Genomic DNA, 14,737 nt, shown 5'->3' with positions numbered 1-14,737 from the left:
TTTAAGTTATTTCTTCACAAAAAACTTTATATTCATGCATTTGTATATCTACACTGGTTGACTTCATCAAATAATATTGATTTGCCAGAAGACAATTACAATACTATCATTTTTGTTTTTCATAACAAACAAATAAAATACTTTTCTATTTTGTTTCTTTTTATGCACTGCTTTTTTTGGTCCTGTTCACTTTTCTCCTTTTTATTACTAAAACAAGAATTTGCATTCGTTTATTGCATTTTTATTGATATGATTTTTATTTGACACTATACTACTAAGTAATCACAGAGAAATAGTAGAAATAATCTTTTAAACTAGCTGGTTTGACCAGCTCATTATTGCACCAAAATTGAATTCTTATTCACTACTTAAAATCATTGAAACGAAACTAATCAATAAGAAAAATAAGACAAAACTCTCTTTCCCTTTATACTCTTTTAATACTTAGAGAATATTTTGTATACCAATTATTTCTACGCCCCTGCATAAGTTAAAAAAGAAGCAAACCACACATATTAAGTATTTATTTAATGTTTAAATAATCTTTGTACCTATTCTTGAAAGATCGAAAGAGGCCTTCTTCCCCTCAAAAAGCAAATATACAAGGCAATCAAAAATAAAGAATTAAAATAGAATTTCTCACCTTTAACGTTTAAAAAAGTGAAACAGAGAGGAATAGAAAGCCGTACACATTTTTAAATGTGGTATTTCAAAGCAAATACCGCTGACCAACTATGCATTGGACAAGGCAGGGGAGGCTAGGGCAGTAGTTGTAGATACATCTAAGGCCTTTGAGAGGATCTGGCATGAGTTTTCTCATGAAAATGAAATTATTTGATGAATACATAATATAATCAAATCCTTCTTAGACAAGAGAAAAATTCAGGTTATTCTCGATGGCCGTACATCAAAACAACATAATACGAATCCGGATATGCTACAGGGATCTATCCTTGAACTTTTATTATTCCTGATATTCATAAATGATCTCTCTGATAAAATTGTCTCCAAGATGGGTATATTTGCTGATGACAGCATGCTCTATAACATGAGGGACGTTGTCTCAAAGAAAAGGAATTGACAAAAAAAAAGTAGTTAAATAGGTTTTTTGAAATTTGCTCTAATTTGACCAATTCTACAAAGTGTCTAAAACATGTACTCACACTTCGAATGACAATAAAACGTTTATATATGAAATTAGAGTGAAATGAAATGGCTTCAAATACAGAAGACAAGTGTAATTGAAGAATTATGTCTGCAAATGTTTAAATTAATGACCATTATTGTCTAGAGAATGCTGACAACGTGCACCAAGGAATCCGCAAATGTCACAAAACAGCACATTTACAGTACATTTTTTTTAAACACCTTGTATTTTCACTTTTTTTTTTTTAGTAAACATCCAATTTACTCTTAATAATGCAATATTTTTATCAATCTTTTGCCAATAACAAAATTGATTTAGTATTTTGTGTTTATCTCAATAATATAATCTATCTATATATCTATAAAAATGAGTGTGTGTATGTGAGGACATTTCTCAACCTATATACTCGATGGATGTTTTGATCTACAGACTTGAAGGTTGGTATATAGAGTATTCAGATATGTGGAAAACTTTAATCTGTTTTCATTCTGGAAAAAAAAGGGATGCTAAGGGGTAAAAATTGGTATGTGGAAGGCCACCAAATTTTTATCTGTTTTCAACTGTTTCATGACTGCATGCGCAGTCATGAAATATGACAGCTTCCTCATGTTAAGTATGAGTTGGTTTAAAAACATTCTTTAAAAGTCATCTCAAGCTGGTGTAATGGTTATCATACTTGACTCACTGCCTTTAGGTTTTGGTTTCGATCTCAGCTCGAATATTTTTTTTTTCTTTTTACTTACAAGAAGTGAACAGTTTAGGAACAAAAAAAAACAATACTCGCATGTACATGTCTCAGTTTCTTTCCATTTTATTTACACCATATAATTTAATGTTATGTTTAATACCTATGGTATTTCTGTTTATAATAAATAAGAATTTTTCATTAATTAAAATATAATATTTATGCTAGCAATAGTAAAATAGGATCCGTTATTCCTGTCTACAAAATGATATCAAAAGAAACATTGGAGCCAGACTCAAATTCAAAATGGCCACACTAATCTGTATCTCATGCATGTTTTCCATCACTAATTTCTGTTTCATTACAATTTGTAAATTGCTATAATCTTTGCTCCAATTCACTCTTCTAACTGACATCCTTAGAAGTGGTAGCAAAGTAGCTCACTTTTTATTTACTACTTTCACTACCCCAGTTATCACTGGAGTCATTATTTCAGAGTCTATGCTGATTGTGATTCACCGTAATTATTTCATTCGACTTGCTTCCAACATGTAAACATATTGCATTGCCTTATCTAATGATGATCGCTCCCTGTTAATTTCATGCCAATACTTCCATTGGCTGAACAGACATATTCCATCATTCTAGGTTTCAATTTTTTCAAATACTAAAGAATACTTCATTCAATTCAATATGGTTGCTTCATTCTATTCGTTCAGAATATCAAGCCTATTAGTTACATTATTTTAATTGCATTTTTGATGCAGTACCTAATAGTTACACTACCATTTCCGCAAAGGTATCCATTACAGACAAAGATAGACAGACTGATATATAGATGTGTGTGTTGGGACAATTAATCAGAATTGGGAATCGAAAAAATTAGAACTTTATGGGGTATTGGCATTGGTACTGGAATCAGAAAAATTTATGGCATTTTATGATGCCAAAAATGATTCTTTTGTTTTTTTTTTATTTGATTTTCTTTAAAGAAAAATCTACTGCTGATAGTAATAATAAAATAATGAATATCTATTGAATTTAATCTATTAGCAAAACTAAATTCGATAGATCATTCCTCACAAGTGTATTTTTATGTTTGAGAAAATATCTGCATAATTAACATGTGTCTTTACAGTAATCGTGAAAAATAAGTTTATAGTTAAATATTTAAAGATTTATAAAGAATGGAATCGATAACTATCGGAATTGGGAATTTAATATGGAATCAGTAATTGTATCAGAATCAGAAAAAATATTGGAATCGACCCAACTCTAATAGAGAGAGAGCAGTCGATACAGAATGTGTGTGTGTGTGTGCATGTTCCTGTGTATTCATGTATCATCGTGTTATTTAGTGCTCCCTTTTGTTTGGTTATGCATAACACCATTTACCTTGCTTTTCATTTTTTTACTAGATGATTCTTACATTTGCATTACCGCATACCATTTTGTTAGACACAAACAGAGAGAGAGAGAGAGAGAAACAAACCAAGCATGCAGAGTCCCCCCCCTCCTCCACAAGTGAAAAATTTAACTTTCACCATGACTAATGTTTGTGTAAAATTTTAAAAAAAATCCAAGGTATGGTTATTGAAAAAAGTGCGAACAAATAAATGAATAAATGATTTGGGGGCAATTTTACCCCTATAATATCCCCTAGGGAACAACCAGAATTATCCCAGAAAATCCGTTCTGGCAAAAATTTACTTTCACCATGACTAATGTTTCTGCAAAAATTTTTTAAAATCCAAAGTGTGATTATTGAGAAAAGTGTGAACAAACAAATGGGAGTGAATTACTAGGTTCTATCATTCCTTTGTCGAGGGACTAATAAGGAGAGAGAAATATTTCATTTGTCCATGTGGAGGTGGGGAGTGTGTGTCAAAAATATGTATACGATTACACATACAAAATGGCCACCAGTGATAACATAAGGAATTACATTGCTTAATATCCGGAAACCTACTCGCTTGCCCTAAATTTAAATGCGATAGTCATTTTCAACATACCCAAAAACCTTTAAACGTCGTCATTTTAAAAGGTGATTGTTAAGGTAGAAAGAAAGTAAAATTTTGCATTTCCTGTGTTAGCTTTTTTTTTTTTTTAAATATTTAAAATATATTCTTATCGAAATATTTTATTTCAAAAAACAAAAAAAACATTTTTATCTTTTTTTATTGTTTCATGATACTAAAAGTGTTAAAACTAAACACTTTTTAAAGAAATGTAAACAAGAAAAAATTTATTATTTTTTTTTTTTCTTGATATTACAAGATTTGTTAAAATTACAATAACTTTTCGATTTCCATTTGTCTAACTTTCCTTATTCAAGCATTTTCTAATTTTGTCTGACTTTATTTTTCATTTTTCAGATTTTTTTTTATTTTCCTTTGATTTCTATTTCTTTCTTTATTTTTCTGCAGACGTTCTATTCGCTGTCTGATTACATACTTATAAAATAAAAACGACAGGTTTTGTTAGCTGTTATGGACTTTAAATTACATTCTCATACACAATATCATATACAATGCCAGTACACAGGTTCTGCTAGTTTAAAATAGTGTTTTCTTTTATGACAAAATTTGTCAAGTCATGATCTGCGCTTAGTAATATATATATATATATATAAGGTTCATTCACCAAAAACTTTTTCACAAATTAAATTCATACTTCATCTAAAAATTTGAATTTCAAAGCATTCTTTTTTCATACATCAAGTAAATATTTACAGTATTAATATAAAGATTAAAAACAAAGAATTTTTTAAATATTTTTTAAAAACAAAACAGATTTTATTGATTTTAAAACAGTATTTTTCAGTGCCAGAATAATCTCCCTTTAATTGCCTCTTTTATATATTGAGATAATTAAAGATGCATTTTTTTTCAAGTAAAATTTACAAGTTTGTGGTTAAGCAACATATCAAAATAAAAAACTTAGCTATTTAATGCTACATTGATTTTTTTTATTTACTTTAATCTTATATAAATTAAGGTTTAACATTTAAAATATGCAATTCATTTAAAAATCGCACAACTTATTTTGTATAAATCCATGTATCAGTGGAACATGTTAGCACAAGATTGCTACCTTGCAGGCTACAACATGATCGTCTTCAAATCAAATATCCAGAAATACTTGATATTATTTGAATTCTTTGGACTACTGTTCTCATCTTACATGTTATTTTCACAACGTTTTGGTAGTAGTAATAACAGTAAGGATGAGGATGATAATTTTGATGAAAATAAAGAAAATAAGTTTTTTTTAAAAAGCGACAACACTTAATTTCATTCTTTCTTTCTCCTTCTGTTCCTTTCTTTATTTTTCCAATAACTAATCAATGGAGAGACCAATCTGAGCTACCTAACGCCTAAGAAACAGGATCTAAGGGATATATCTGGAAAAAGGAGATAGTCACAAGGGTCCCCTATCAGCCAATCAAATGACCAGAACCAAAATAAATAAATAAATAAAAGACGGTAAAAACACAGCAGTTAGCGAGAAAAGGATGATAAGGAACGAACTGTAGTTCGTTGCACTGAATTTCGGTTCAACACATTCAACCAGATTTCATTCTTATTCCTCCATTTCATTTGTATTCCTCCTAGCTCTTCATTACAACAATCATGAAATATTAAAGGAAAGGAATTCGGAAAAATCAACAAACACCAAAGAAGAAAAGAAATCACGTATTTCTTTTAACAACATCAACGTTCCAAAGCATATGAACAATATGCAATTGACATTTGTCATTTTTATACACAGTACGCATACAGAAAGACTAAAAAGAAATGATAGTTACTACTTACAATAAAAACATTATAAACATCTATTTACTTTGAAAAAAAAACCCAATATTTTAAAACTCAAAATATATTTTAATTAAAAAAAAATTTTTTTTTAATTCAATCTTCACCCCAAACAAGGCAAGTGCCACTTTGAAGTAGGGGGCTACTATCGGGGACAATTTGCAGGGGCATTATGAAGGGAGATGAGTAGAAAGATGTTTGTTCACATTACACTTTAACTTCTGCATATCAGTACAGTTGGGAAAGCAGTATCCCGGAAGGGAGTTCCAAAGACTTGCAGTTCTGGAGGAGAAACTATTGGAGTAAAACGCTTCCTTACACCTAGGGATCTCTACTGTAAAGGGGTGGGACTTAGTTGCTTGTCGGGGGTAGTCACATTGAGGAGGTACAAGTGCTTGCAGTTCGTCAGAGCAGCTACCATTAAAGTATTTGTAGAACAGGCAGAGGGATGCAACATTTCGTCAATGGGACAGAGGCTGAAGCTTAGATGACAGTTCAAGACCTATCAGGTTGGTGACTCTCTTTTGAACCGTCCAGGAGTGAGAGACAAGCAGCAGATGCACCAGCCCAAATGTGACAGCAATACTCCATATATTTATAAAAAGTGGTAAATTTTCAATGGCAACAATCAACCAATAGCACCAATGGTGACCCCCTGATGTTTGACATTACAATCTAAACAACAAATGATGGTCAATGTTTGGCATTGAACCCATAACTACAAATGGTAATCTTCGATGTTCGGCATATCCAGCCACAAATGATTACCACCAACATTTGAAACGACCGCAAGTATGAACAAAATCCTTTATTTAATCCATGGAGGTAGATTATTCTTGTTCTGTTAGTCATGACTGGGTAAAAGTCTTAATAATTCACAATTGTATTTTGAGTGTTGCTCACACTGAGCATTGAACCTTCAACCTCCAGAAGAGTGTAAATTCAAGTAAATTTTATAAAGTACTTTATTCACAATGAGAGCATGCTAACCCTGTGGATAAATCAAGGATTCTGTTTGAAATTCCGTGCAGATTCCCAAGTTTGACAGAAATACTCTTGAGTTCGACAAGAACTGAAGAAAGTTGGATATTACATCGACTAAAACGTTGCAAAAATAAAACTCAAGATGAAAAAAGTAGTCCGAAGAATCCAAATAATATGAATAATCAATCCTTAACTTCCAAAATTCAGAAACTAGAAATACTTATCATAAACTATTTGAATAAGTAATCAAATTTTGTTCATCCTGCTCATTATTTTCAATCATCTTATAATATTCTTCATCATCCAACAGACAATCCATCTTATTAATCCTTATCCTCGAGTGGTTTTTAGTTTTGATAAGTGGTGACTCAGTAAAAATCAATAAGTCAACTGAGAATGACACACTCACAATATAAATAGAAAAACATTTTAAAAGAGGAAAACCTTTTCAGCTTTAAAATTGAAATTTAAATGTTTGGGATCAAACAGCAATATTGGTTTGAAGAAGTGTGCTTGTTAAGATACAGTCAACCGTCAAATTTTTTAAAAAATTTGTTATTTTTAGCAAAAAACAATATTACGTACTTAAATGTAATGTCTAAAATAGTAGTATATCCAAAAATTACGAAAATTCATTGAGTAGAAAGTTATTTATATGTAAAAGTAATTTTTATGGAAAATTGGGGAAAATTGCATTTTTCTTAGACGTTATAAAGTAGACAGTAGGAGTCTACACGCAGGGGACATAACTCTGAAACGAATATTTTATACTACTCGTTCATGGCTGCAATATTTGTTGTCTCTAGTGATAAACTTTTATTTTTATTAAAAACACAATAGCAGTTGTTGTATTCAATTAATTTTTGTAATTTTGGATATCTTACTATTTTTGACAATTAAGTACATGATATTGTTTTTGCTTAAAACGATATATTAAAAAAGTTGATCTGTCGACTATCTTAACAAGCACTGAAAAAAATTTGGTGCTTGTCCAGAATTTACCCCTCGCTCTCCATGTAAAAACAAAAATAAAGAAAAAATCTGTATGATGTAGGTATCCATGATGCAAAGAAAATATTGTTTCTCAAAAATCACATAAATTGATCAAGTAGTTTTATTTCTAAATAAGAAAATCAGATTTTATGGTTAAACTACAAGTGGTGATCTTGCGATACCATCTAGAAAACAGGCGGAAGAAACAAGGGAAATAATTCCAAATAATTAAAACTTGTGAGATTTTTAAAAAGCCTTTCTTAACATCAGCAATGGAAAAAAACTTCAAATCGTTTAAAAATGATTTTATTACAGTTCTGAAGTTTGGAGATGAGGTATGAATGTTTGTATAATTTAGAATAATCGGACAATTGTTCTCAGCTTGTGTGTTATCTGCACAACGTGTTCATTGATGTAACCTCTGATTTTCTTCAGGTGTAAAAGTTGCTGTGTTTTTTTTCCTGCCAAAACATGATGACTTTTACACCTGAAGAAGGTCAGAGGTTACATCGAACAAAACCTTGTGCAGATAACACTCAAGATGAGAAAAATTATCCGATTAATCTAAACAATACAAAAATGATTTTGTTTATAAAAATAAAACTACTTGGCCAATTCACATGATTTTTGGTGCACAATATTTTTTTTTCATCACAGGTATGTACATTATACATACAGATTTTTCTTCAATGTTTTATTTTTTAGAGAGGAAGAATTCTGGACAAGTACTGAAATTTTTTTGAACACTAGGCTTGCTTATAGAAAATAAAATTTACTTTCTTTTCTTAACTGAACTTAAATAAAGTTATTGCAAAAATTTAAATAACAATTAAAAGAATTATGTTGTTTGTGGCATACTTATCTATGGTTATAAGTAAAATGTATGAGTGTGTGTGTGCGCAGATATATGAAAAAAAAATGTTTTTGTCCAGAATTTCCCATATTGAAAAAGAAAAAAAAAAAAGAAAATCTATATGATTTACATATTCATGGCAAAAAGAAAATATCATATTCAAAAAAAATTACATAAATTGATCAAGTAGTTTTATTTTTATAAAGAAAATCGCTTTTAATCGATTAACAGAAATTCATAGGCATTACAACATAAATCTCGCAATTTTGAATTGCTTGAGTTATCTCCCTTCACTTTTTTTTTAGATTGTTTTCAAAATGATGGGCAAGAAAGCAGTTTTTTAGGTCACACATAAAATTTGATTTTCTTATTTAAAAATAAAACTACTAGATCAATTTACGTGGTTTTTGGAATTTGATATTTTCTTTTCATCATACAGATCTTTCTTTATTTTTGTTTTTTAATATAAGATAAAATTCTGGTCAAGAACCAAGAGAAAAAGGGAAAAATAGATTTGGTTTGCAGATATCTATTTAACATTTCATACCCATGTGCAGGTCTGATGTAATAAAGTCTTTGATGAAAGTAAGTATTTTCGTGTAAACTATTTGATCGGCTCGTATCAGAGCAAGGAGCATAACAGCATCCGAAGCATCGATGTGACGAATGATTGAATTTACTTTTTCATGTAGAATGTCTTTTTCCCTTTGAGGTAATTTCAGAATTATTTCACCCACTGGCTTGAACTGCTGGGCATTATTATATGCTATGAGACCTCCAAGGCCACCACCTGGAATGAATTGAAAAAAAATCAATAAATAAATAAAATAAAAAATCAATAAATAAGGCTTTTTAGTTCCCTCCCATTGCAAAAATTAGACATCAGGATTGGAAAGTAGGATTGAGAAGTCAGCGCCCTAGAGGAGAGACACTCTGACTGGCAAAAAGTACCCCGTTGGCATTCCCTGGTGAGGGTGCCTCTGGCGATTAGGAATAAACTAACCCCTTCTCAAAGAGAAGACAAAGCCTGGGAAGGTGGACCTCCTAGAACTGTACAGAACTAAACTTCAACCATAAAATCAACGGAAGCCAGATCATTACAGGAATGGCCTAATCACCGTTTACTTTGGAGAGGGGGTGGCGAATTCTTTCTTAGTATATCTATTATGTAAGTAAATCAATGTTAGTTTCTCAAAGGCCTCTTTCTTATATATTTTAATCACACAATGTACATACTAAAATATTCCTCAATTTTAGGATTGAATCATGTTTGAAAATCTTCCAATTGTTCTAATCAACCGTAATTTTATTTTGTTTCTCTGTCTCTTTCTCTATCCCTCCCTCATGTTTATTAAGAAATAAAGAAAGTAACAGACATTGGAACAGTCCATTATAAACATATTTGCACTTTTTTATTATTGACATTTCACCCCAAACAAGGCACAACAAGGCCACTTAGTCGTGACGGGCTACTATTTGGGACCAAATTTGCAGGGATACTATTTATAGAGTTGGGCGAGATGTCTGTTCACATTGTTCATCTTCTATCTTTACATCATCAATGCTCTGAGCCCCATCTGGCATCAATTGAAATGGATGGTTCTCGTCTTGGGGAGGCTCCATGTTTTGACAAGCTTCTGGGTTTGACCTTTACTCCTGATCTGAAATGGAACACATACATCAAATCTGTTGCCAGGGACGCTGGGAAAATGGTGAAATCCTTCTACCGCTCCAGAAGATATCTCACTACTGATGCAATTCTCTATCTGTATAAAAGCCAAGTACGCCCAAGGATGGAGTACTGCTGCCACATCTGGGCAGGAGCTGCTAAAAACAGCCTATCCTGCCTTGACAGAGTACAAAATAGACTTCGTGGTTTAGTGGGGATGCCCTTTTCTCTTCCCTGCAACCTCTCTCCCACAGAAGAGACGTTGCGAGCCTGTCTTTGTTTTATCGTTATTTCCATGGCAGGTGCTCCTCTGAGCTCCAATCCCTCGTCTCCCCCTCGCCAATCTTTCACGAGAAACACCCGTCTGGCTGAAACTACTGTCAATAATTTTCCCCACTCTTTATCTGTGCCTAAATCCAAATGTAGATTCCATGAGCAAAGCTTCTTTCTTAGAACTGCACGCCAGTGGAACTCTCTGTCGCTTGCCTGTTTCCCACCTGACTACAACTTGGACGTCTTCAAGTCCAACATAAACAAACTCCTGACAAACCGCCCTCTTAAGTAACACACTATCAAAACCCCCAATACTAATGATTACTACAATACTCTCATTGATTATTGTACATGCAATAACTCTTATCCCTGAGTGGCCTTCGGGCCTTGATAAGTGGTGACCCCCATGTAAAAAAAACAAAAAAAAAAAAAAAAACTACAATTTTCAGCACATCCAAGTACAGATTGGTGTTGACTTTCAAGTCAACTTCGAAGTTATGAGGTGACATAATGTGGCTCTCACTTGAAACCATACCAAAGACCATAACCATGGCCAGAAACTTCGTTGAGATGTGCCTTCCAGTGTTGAACTGTCCAGATTTGCATTTTGAGAGTGTTGGCAATGTTCCTGTTGTCATAACTTGGATTGGCAGAGAGCATGAGTTGTACAGCATCATCGATCTTGCTCGTTGAACATTGTGTCACTTTCAGACATGATAGAAGGCTCCTATAGCTCATTGGATTTGTACACAACTGGCCAACTAGTAGATGGCCTGCAACAAAAAAGAAAATGGGTTTTCATCAAATGGAAATGGAATCATATCGTCTTTTCTAGGGCAATAATTTTATCCATCCACCCTGTACTAGTCAAGATTGAGGGAGCTAATCGGGTAAATCTTAACAGTCATGTGATCATAAAAATTTGAAATTCTCTTTTCCTATCTTTACTTTTATTACTATGCCAAGGTCCACCATGTTGCTTTTCTTCTCCCTGGAACTTTCTAGTCTTTTCAAAGATCTATAAAGGGCGATAACTTTTACTTTCTTTATTTAGAATCATTCCCCTTTTTATCGCTATAACACTATTACTTTTACTCATCACACAAGGTTTATATCTGATGTCTTTGTGATGAACATTACAGATCATTCTTTCTGAGGCAAAATGTTTTTTTTTTATTTTTTGTAATTAACCCCATGGATCTTCTAGGATTACCACCAACAATGTGCTATATTTGGCAAATACATTCTGGTGTTATAACTGCAATTAGTGTGTCTAGAATTATTACACTTCTTTAAAGAGCTTTGCTTTTCAGTTATCCCTTCCCTCGATATCTATCTTTTTCTTTATTTCCCATCTATCTCTTTCTGTGTGTGTGTGTGTGTGTGTGTGTGTGTGAGAGAGAGAGAGAGAGAGAGAGAGACACAATACATTTGTAAAAGATTTTCTTATTAGTTTGTTCAAACCGGATATGGGACATCTTACCTGATGCAAGACATTCACCCACTATCTCATATATTTTGTTTAGAGGCCTATTAGCTCAGATTAAGTAGTTTTCAACAACCTTTTCATGATATAAAATTCCATTTACTTGATATTTATCTCCCTTTTCATGGCGAGATGATGTGACATAAGGATCAGAAAAGGGAATTGGCCTGCACAATATCCATTTCATAAGCGGAACATTTTTATATCAATTTTAGGTTTCCACCTGACACCGGCACTGATGGACTGTACTTTTGTAATGTTAAAGCTTACATTTTTGTTTTTAATGTTATAAACTTTTTACATTAAATAAAATAGATTAAACAGAAGTTTTTTGTGTGAAAGAAAAAGTACTCGTGTCTTTCTTTTCTTACTCCAATGTTTTGTTTGATAAAAATTACAATCCTTCAGCAATTTGCATTGCATTGTCCAGTTTTTTCTTAATATTTTTAATAGTGAAGTTTACATTTGGCTATGAAGGCAAAAATGAATAGTTGACAATTTTTTTTTTTTTTTTTTTTGCTAACAATGTTATAAACTGTGAAGTAACGTTGGTTTTAATGTCCAGAATTAATATTGTGGAGAGTGATCATTTCAACCTGTCAAAAATGTTAAAACAACAAATCAAGCCATTTCCAACTTTCACTAATGTCTTCTCTTCTATCTATCTATATAAATAAAATGAACTCATTTTTCCCCCTCCGACTTTGACCTTAATAGGATTAAAAATCATGACATAACATGCAAATGTAATGCGTACAAACTGTAGCACATTACCTGAGGTGTGCTATAGGCTTAGTACCTCTACAGTTCCTCGACAATGGTACATTCCTATATTTTTTCCGGTGAGAGTCCACTGCCAAAATCGGTTAGATTCAATGGAAGTTGCAACATCTTATCTCTCTATTAGATTCCTCCTTTCCCCGCTCCCCATTTACACTGCAGCGGATGCATTCACAAAGAACAGTACGAGGAAACACCGGTTTGGAATCGTACAAGGTTATTTATGGCATTTTTTTTTTTTTAATCTTTTTTCCCTGATTTATGCTTTCTGTTTTTCCCGTAATAAAATAAAAATAAAAAATTTAAAAAAAAAATATGAAAATGCGATTATTATTATTGTTTTCTTTTTGTTTTTTTTTAGTTACTGTCAGACACAACCTGCGCGACTAACCAGTTTTTACTTCCGGTTTTAACGACTCTAACCGTGAAATCTAACTATGACCTTTATTTATTAGTGCTTTCAAGTAAACATTTATTTTTACACAAAGAATTCATGTATTATTACAACGCAACGATATTGTGAATTCACTTGCATTACACTTAAATTAAAATTAAAACAAATAAATTCATTTAGAATTCGAGAAAACAAATAAATTAATTTAGAATTCGAGTGTGATGCGGGACTACTTAAACTAAACCAAAACAAACTTCACCACAGAATTGATATTTGACCTAATTCACTTTTTAGTTAATTCTTCACATTTTTTTTTTTTTTTGCGCTTTCGCCTCAATGATTTCAGTTCAAGCCCCCCCCCCCCCCTCAAACTTTTTTTGAATTTTTCAAACAGCCGGGCACCGCCGGACCGTTCGTATTGCATCACGTTCATTTTTTTTTTTAATAGTTTTAACATTATTTGTTTTTATAATATTTAAACAGGGTTATTACTTCGTTTTGTTTGCATTGGACGTTACTGGTAGTGAATTGCATCAGCAATGAGATATCTAATGGAGCACCATTTTTCCAGCGACCTTCGCAACAGACTTGATGCATGTGTTCCATTTCAGATCAGGAGTAAAGGTCAAGCCCAGAAACTTGTCAAAACATGGAGCCTCTCTAATGTGAGAGCCATTCATTTCAATTGATGCCAGATGGGGATCAGAGCATTGCTGATGTAAAAATACAAGTTTGGTTTTAGATGCACTAAAAGTAACCAGTCACGTCTTTCCCCATTGTACCACATGCTTAAGATCAGAGGAGACAGAATCAGAGAATTTGGTCATTTACAGCCTTTGATATGTTGCCATAGATGGTAGTGTCATCAGCATAAATGCCTACGAATGATCTTAGGATGTGATTTGGAAAATCATTGATTTGGATCAGGAAGAGAGTTGGGCCTAGGATGGATCCCTAAGGGACTCCAGCATTAATACTGTGAGCTTCTGATTTCTACCCATCAACCACTACTCTTATGAACCTATATTACTTTATTAAATATTTATTGATTTTTTAAAATTTTTTTAGAAAAATAAATAAAATGTTTTTGGCATTACAAAGTTAAAAACATATTACTTCGGCATTACTTTATAAAGTGACAATCTTTACAACTGTGTGGTTTACATAAACACAATGATTTCCACTCACATACGCAATTATATGTTGCGTGTTCTAGAGTGGGAAGACCAGACAATCTTTATAACTACACAAAAAAAATAGAGAAACCAAAAATATTGGGCAATCTCTAACAATTGTGCTCCAAAAACAAAGATGGCAGAAATGGGTTGATGCAAATATGGAACGAAAGCAACCAAGCATGTAACAAAACATGAAGCCATACGAAAACAACTCATTTCAAAAAACTATCTTAGTTTCAAAATTTCTTGTGTTAATATTGTTGAATAATCCACATCCCCTGGAGTGACTTCAAACAAAAGTCAGTCACAAACCTGGATGTGAAGGCCAGGGAGATGACATCAAAGGAAGTCAAATTGTGGGATGTAAAATCCTTCAAAATGTTGGTCAATCTCGCTGACCCAATCTCCGGGGATTCTACGCTCCACAATTTGACCTCCTTTGATGTCATCTCCTGAACCTCCGCATCCAGGCTTGTGACC

The 14,737-nt window shown here is 32.5% G+C and overlaps 1 protein-coding gene across 2 annotated transcripts in view; it reads right to left on the bottom strand.

Moving 5' to 3' along the window:
* Nucleotides 1-4,603: 4,603 nt before the first annotated feature.
* LOC145284495 (protein C19orf12 homolog) overlaps nt 4,604-14,737 on the bottom strand; it is a 91,484-nt gene continuing 81,350 nt past the window's right edge. For both annotated transcript variants that reach the window (XM_080133372.1, XM_080133371.1), the window contains exon 3: nt 4,604-9,267. In XM_080133372.1, the coding sequence (XP_079989498.1) occupies nt 9,011-9,267 (257 nt within the window). In that variant the 3' untranslated portion in view covers nt 4,604-9,010. The remainder of the gene's footprint in view (nt 9,268-14,737) is intronic.

This window comes from Euprymna scolopes, chromosome 9 (assembly GCF_053919585.1).
Source record: "Euprymna scolopes isolate OS-2025 chromosome 9, ASM5391958v1, whole genome shotgun sequence".
Lineage (NCBI taxonomy): Eukaryota > Metazoa > Mollusca > Cephalopoda > Sepiida > Sepiolidae > Euprymna > Euprymna scolopes.
Note: the sequence above shows the minus strand (reverse complement) of the source record. Positions and strands in the feature narration are given on the sequence as shown.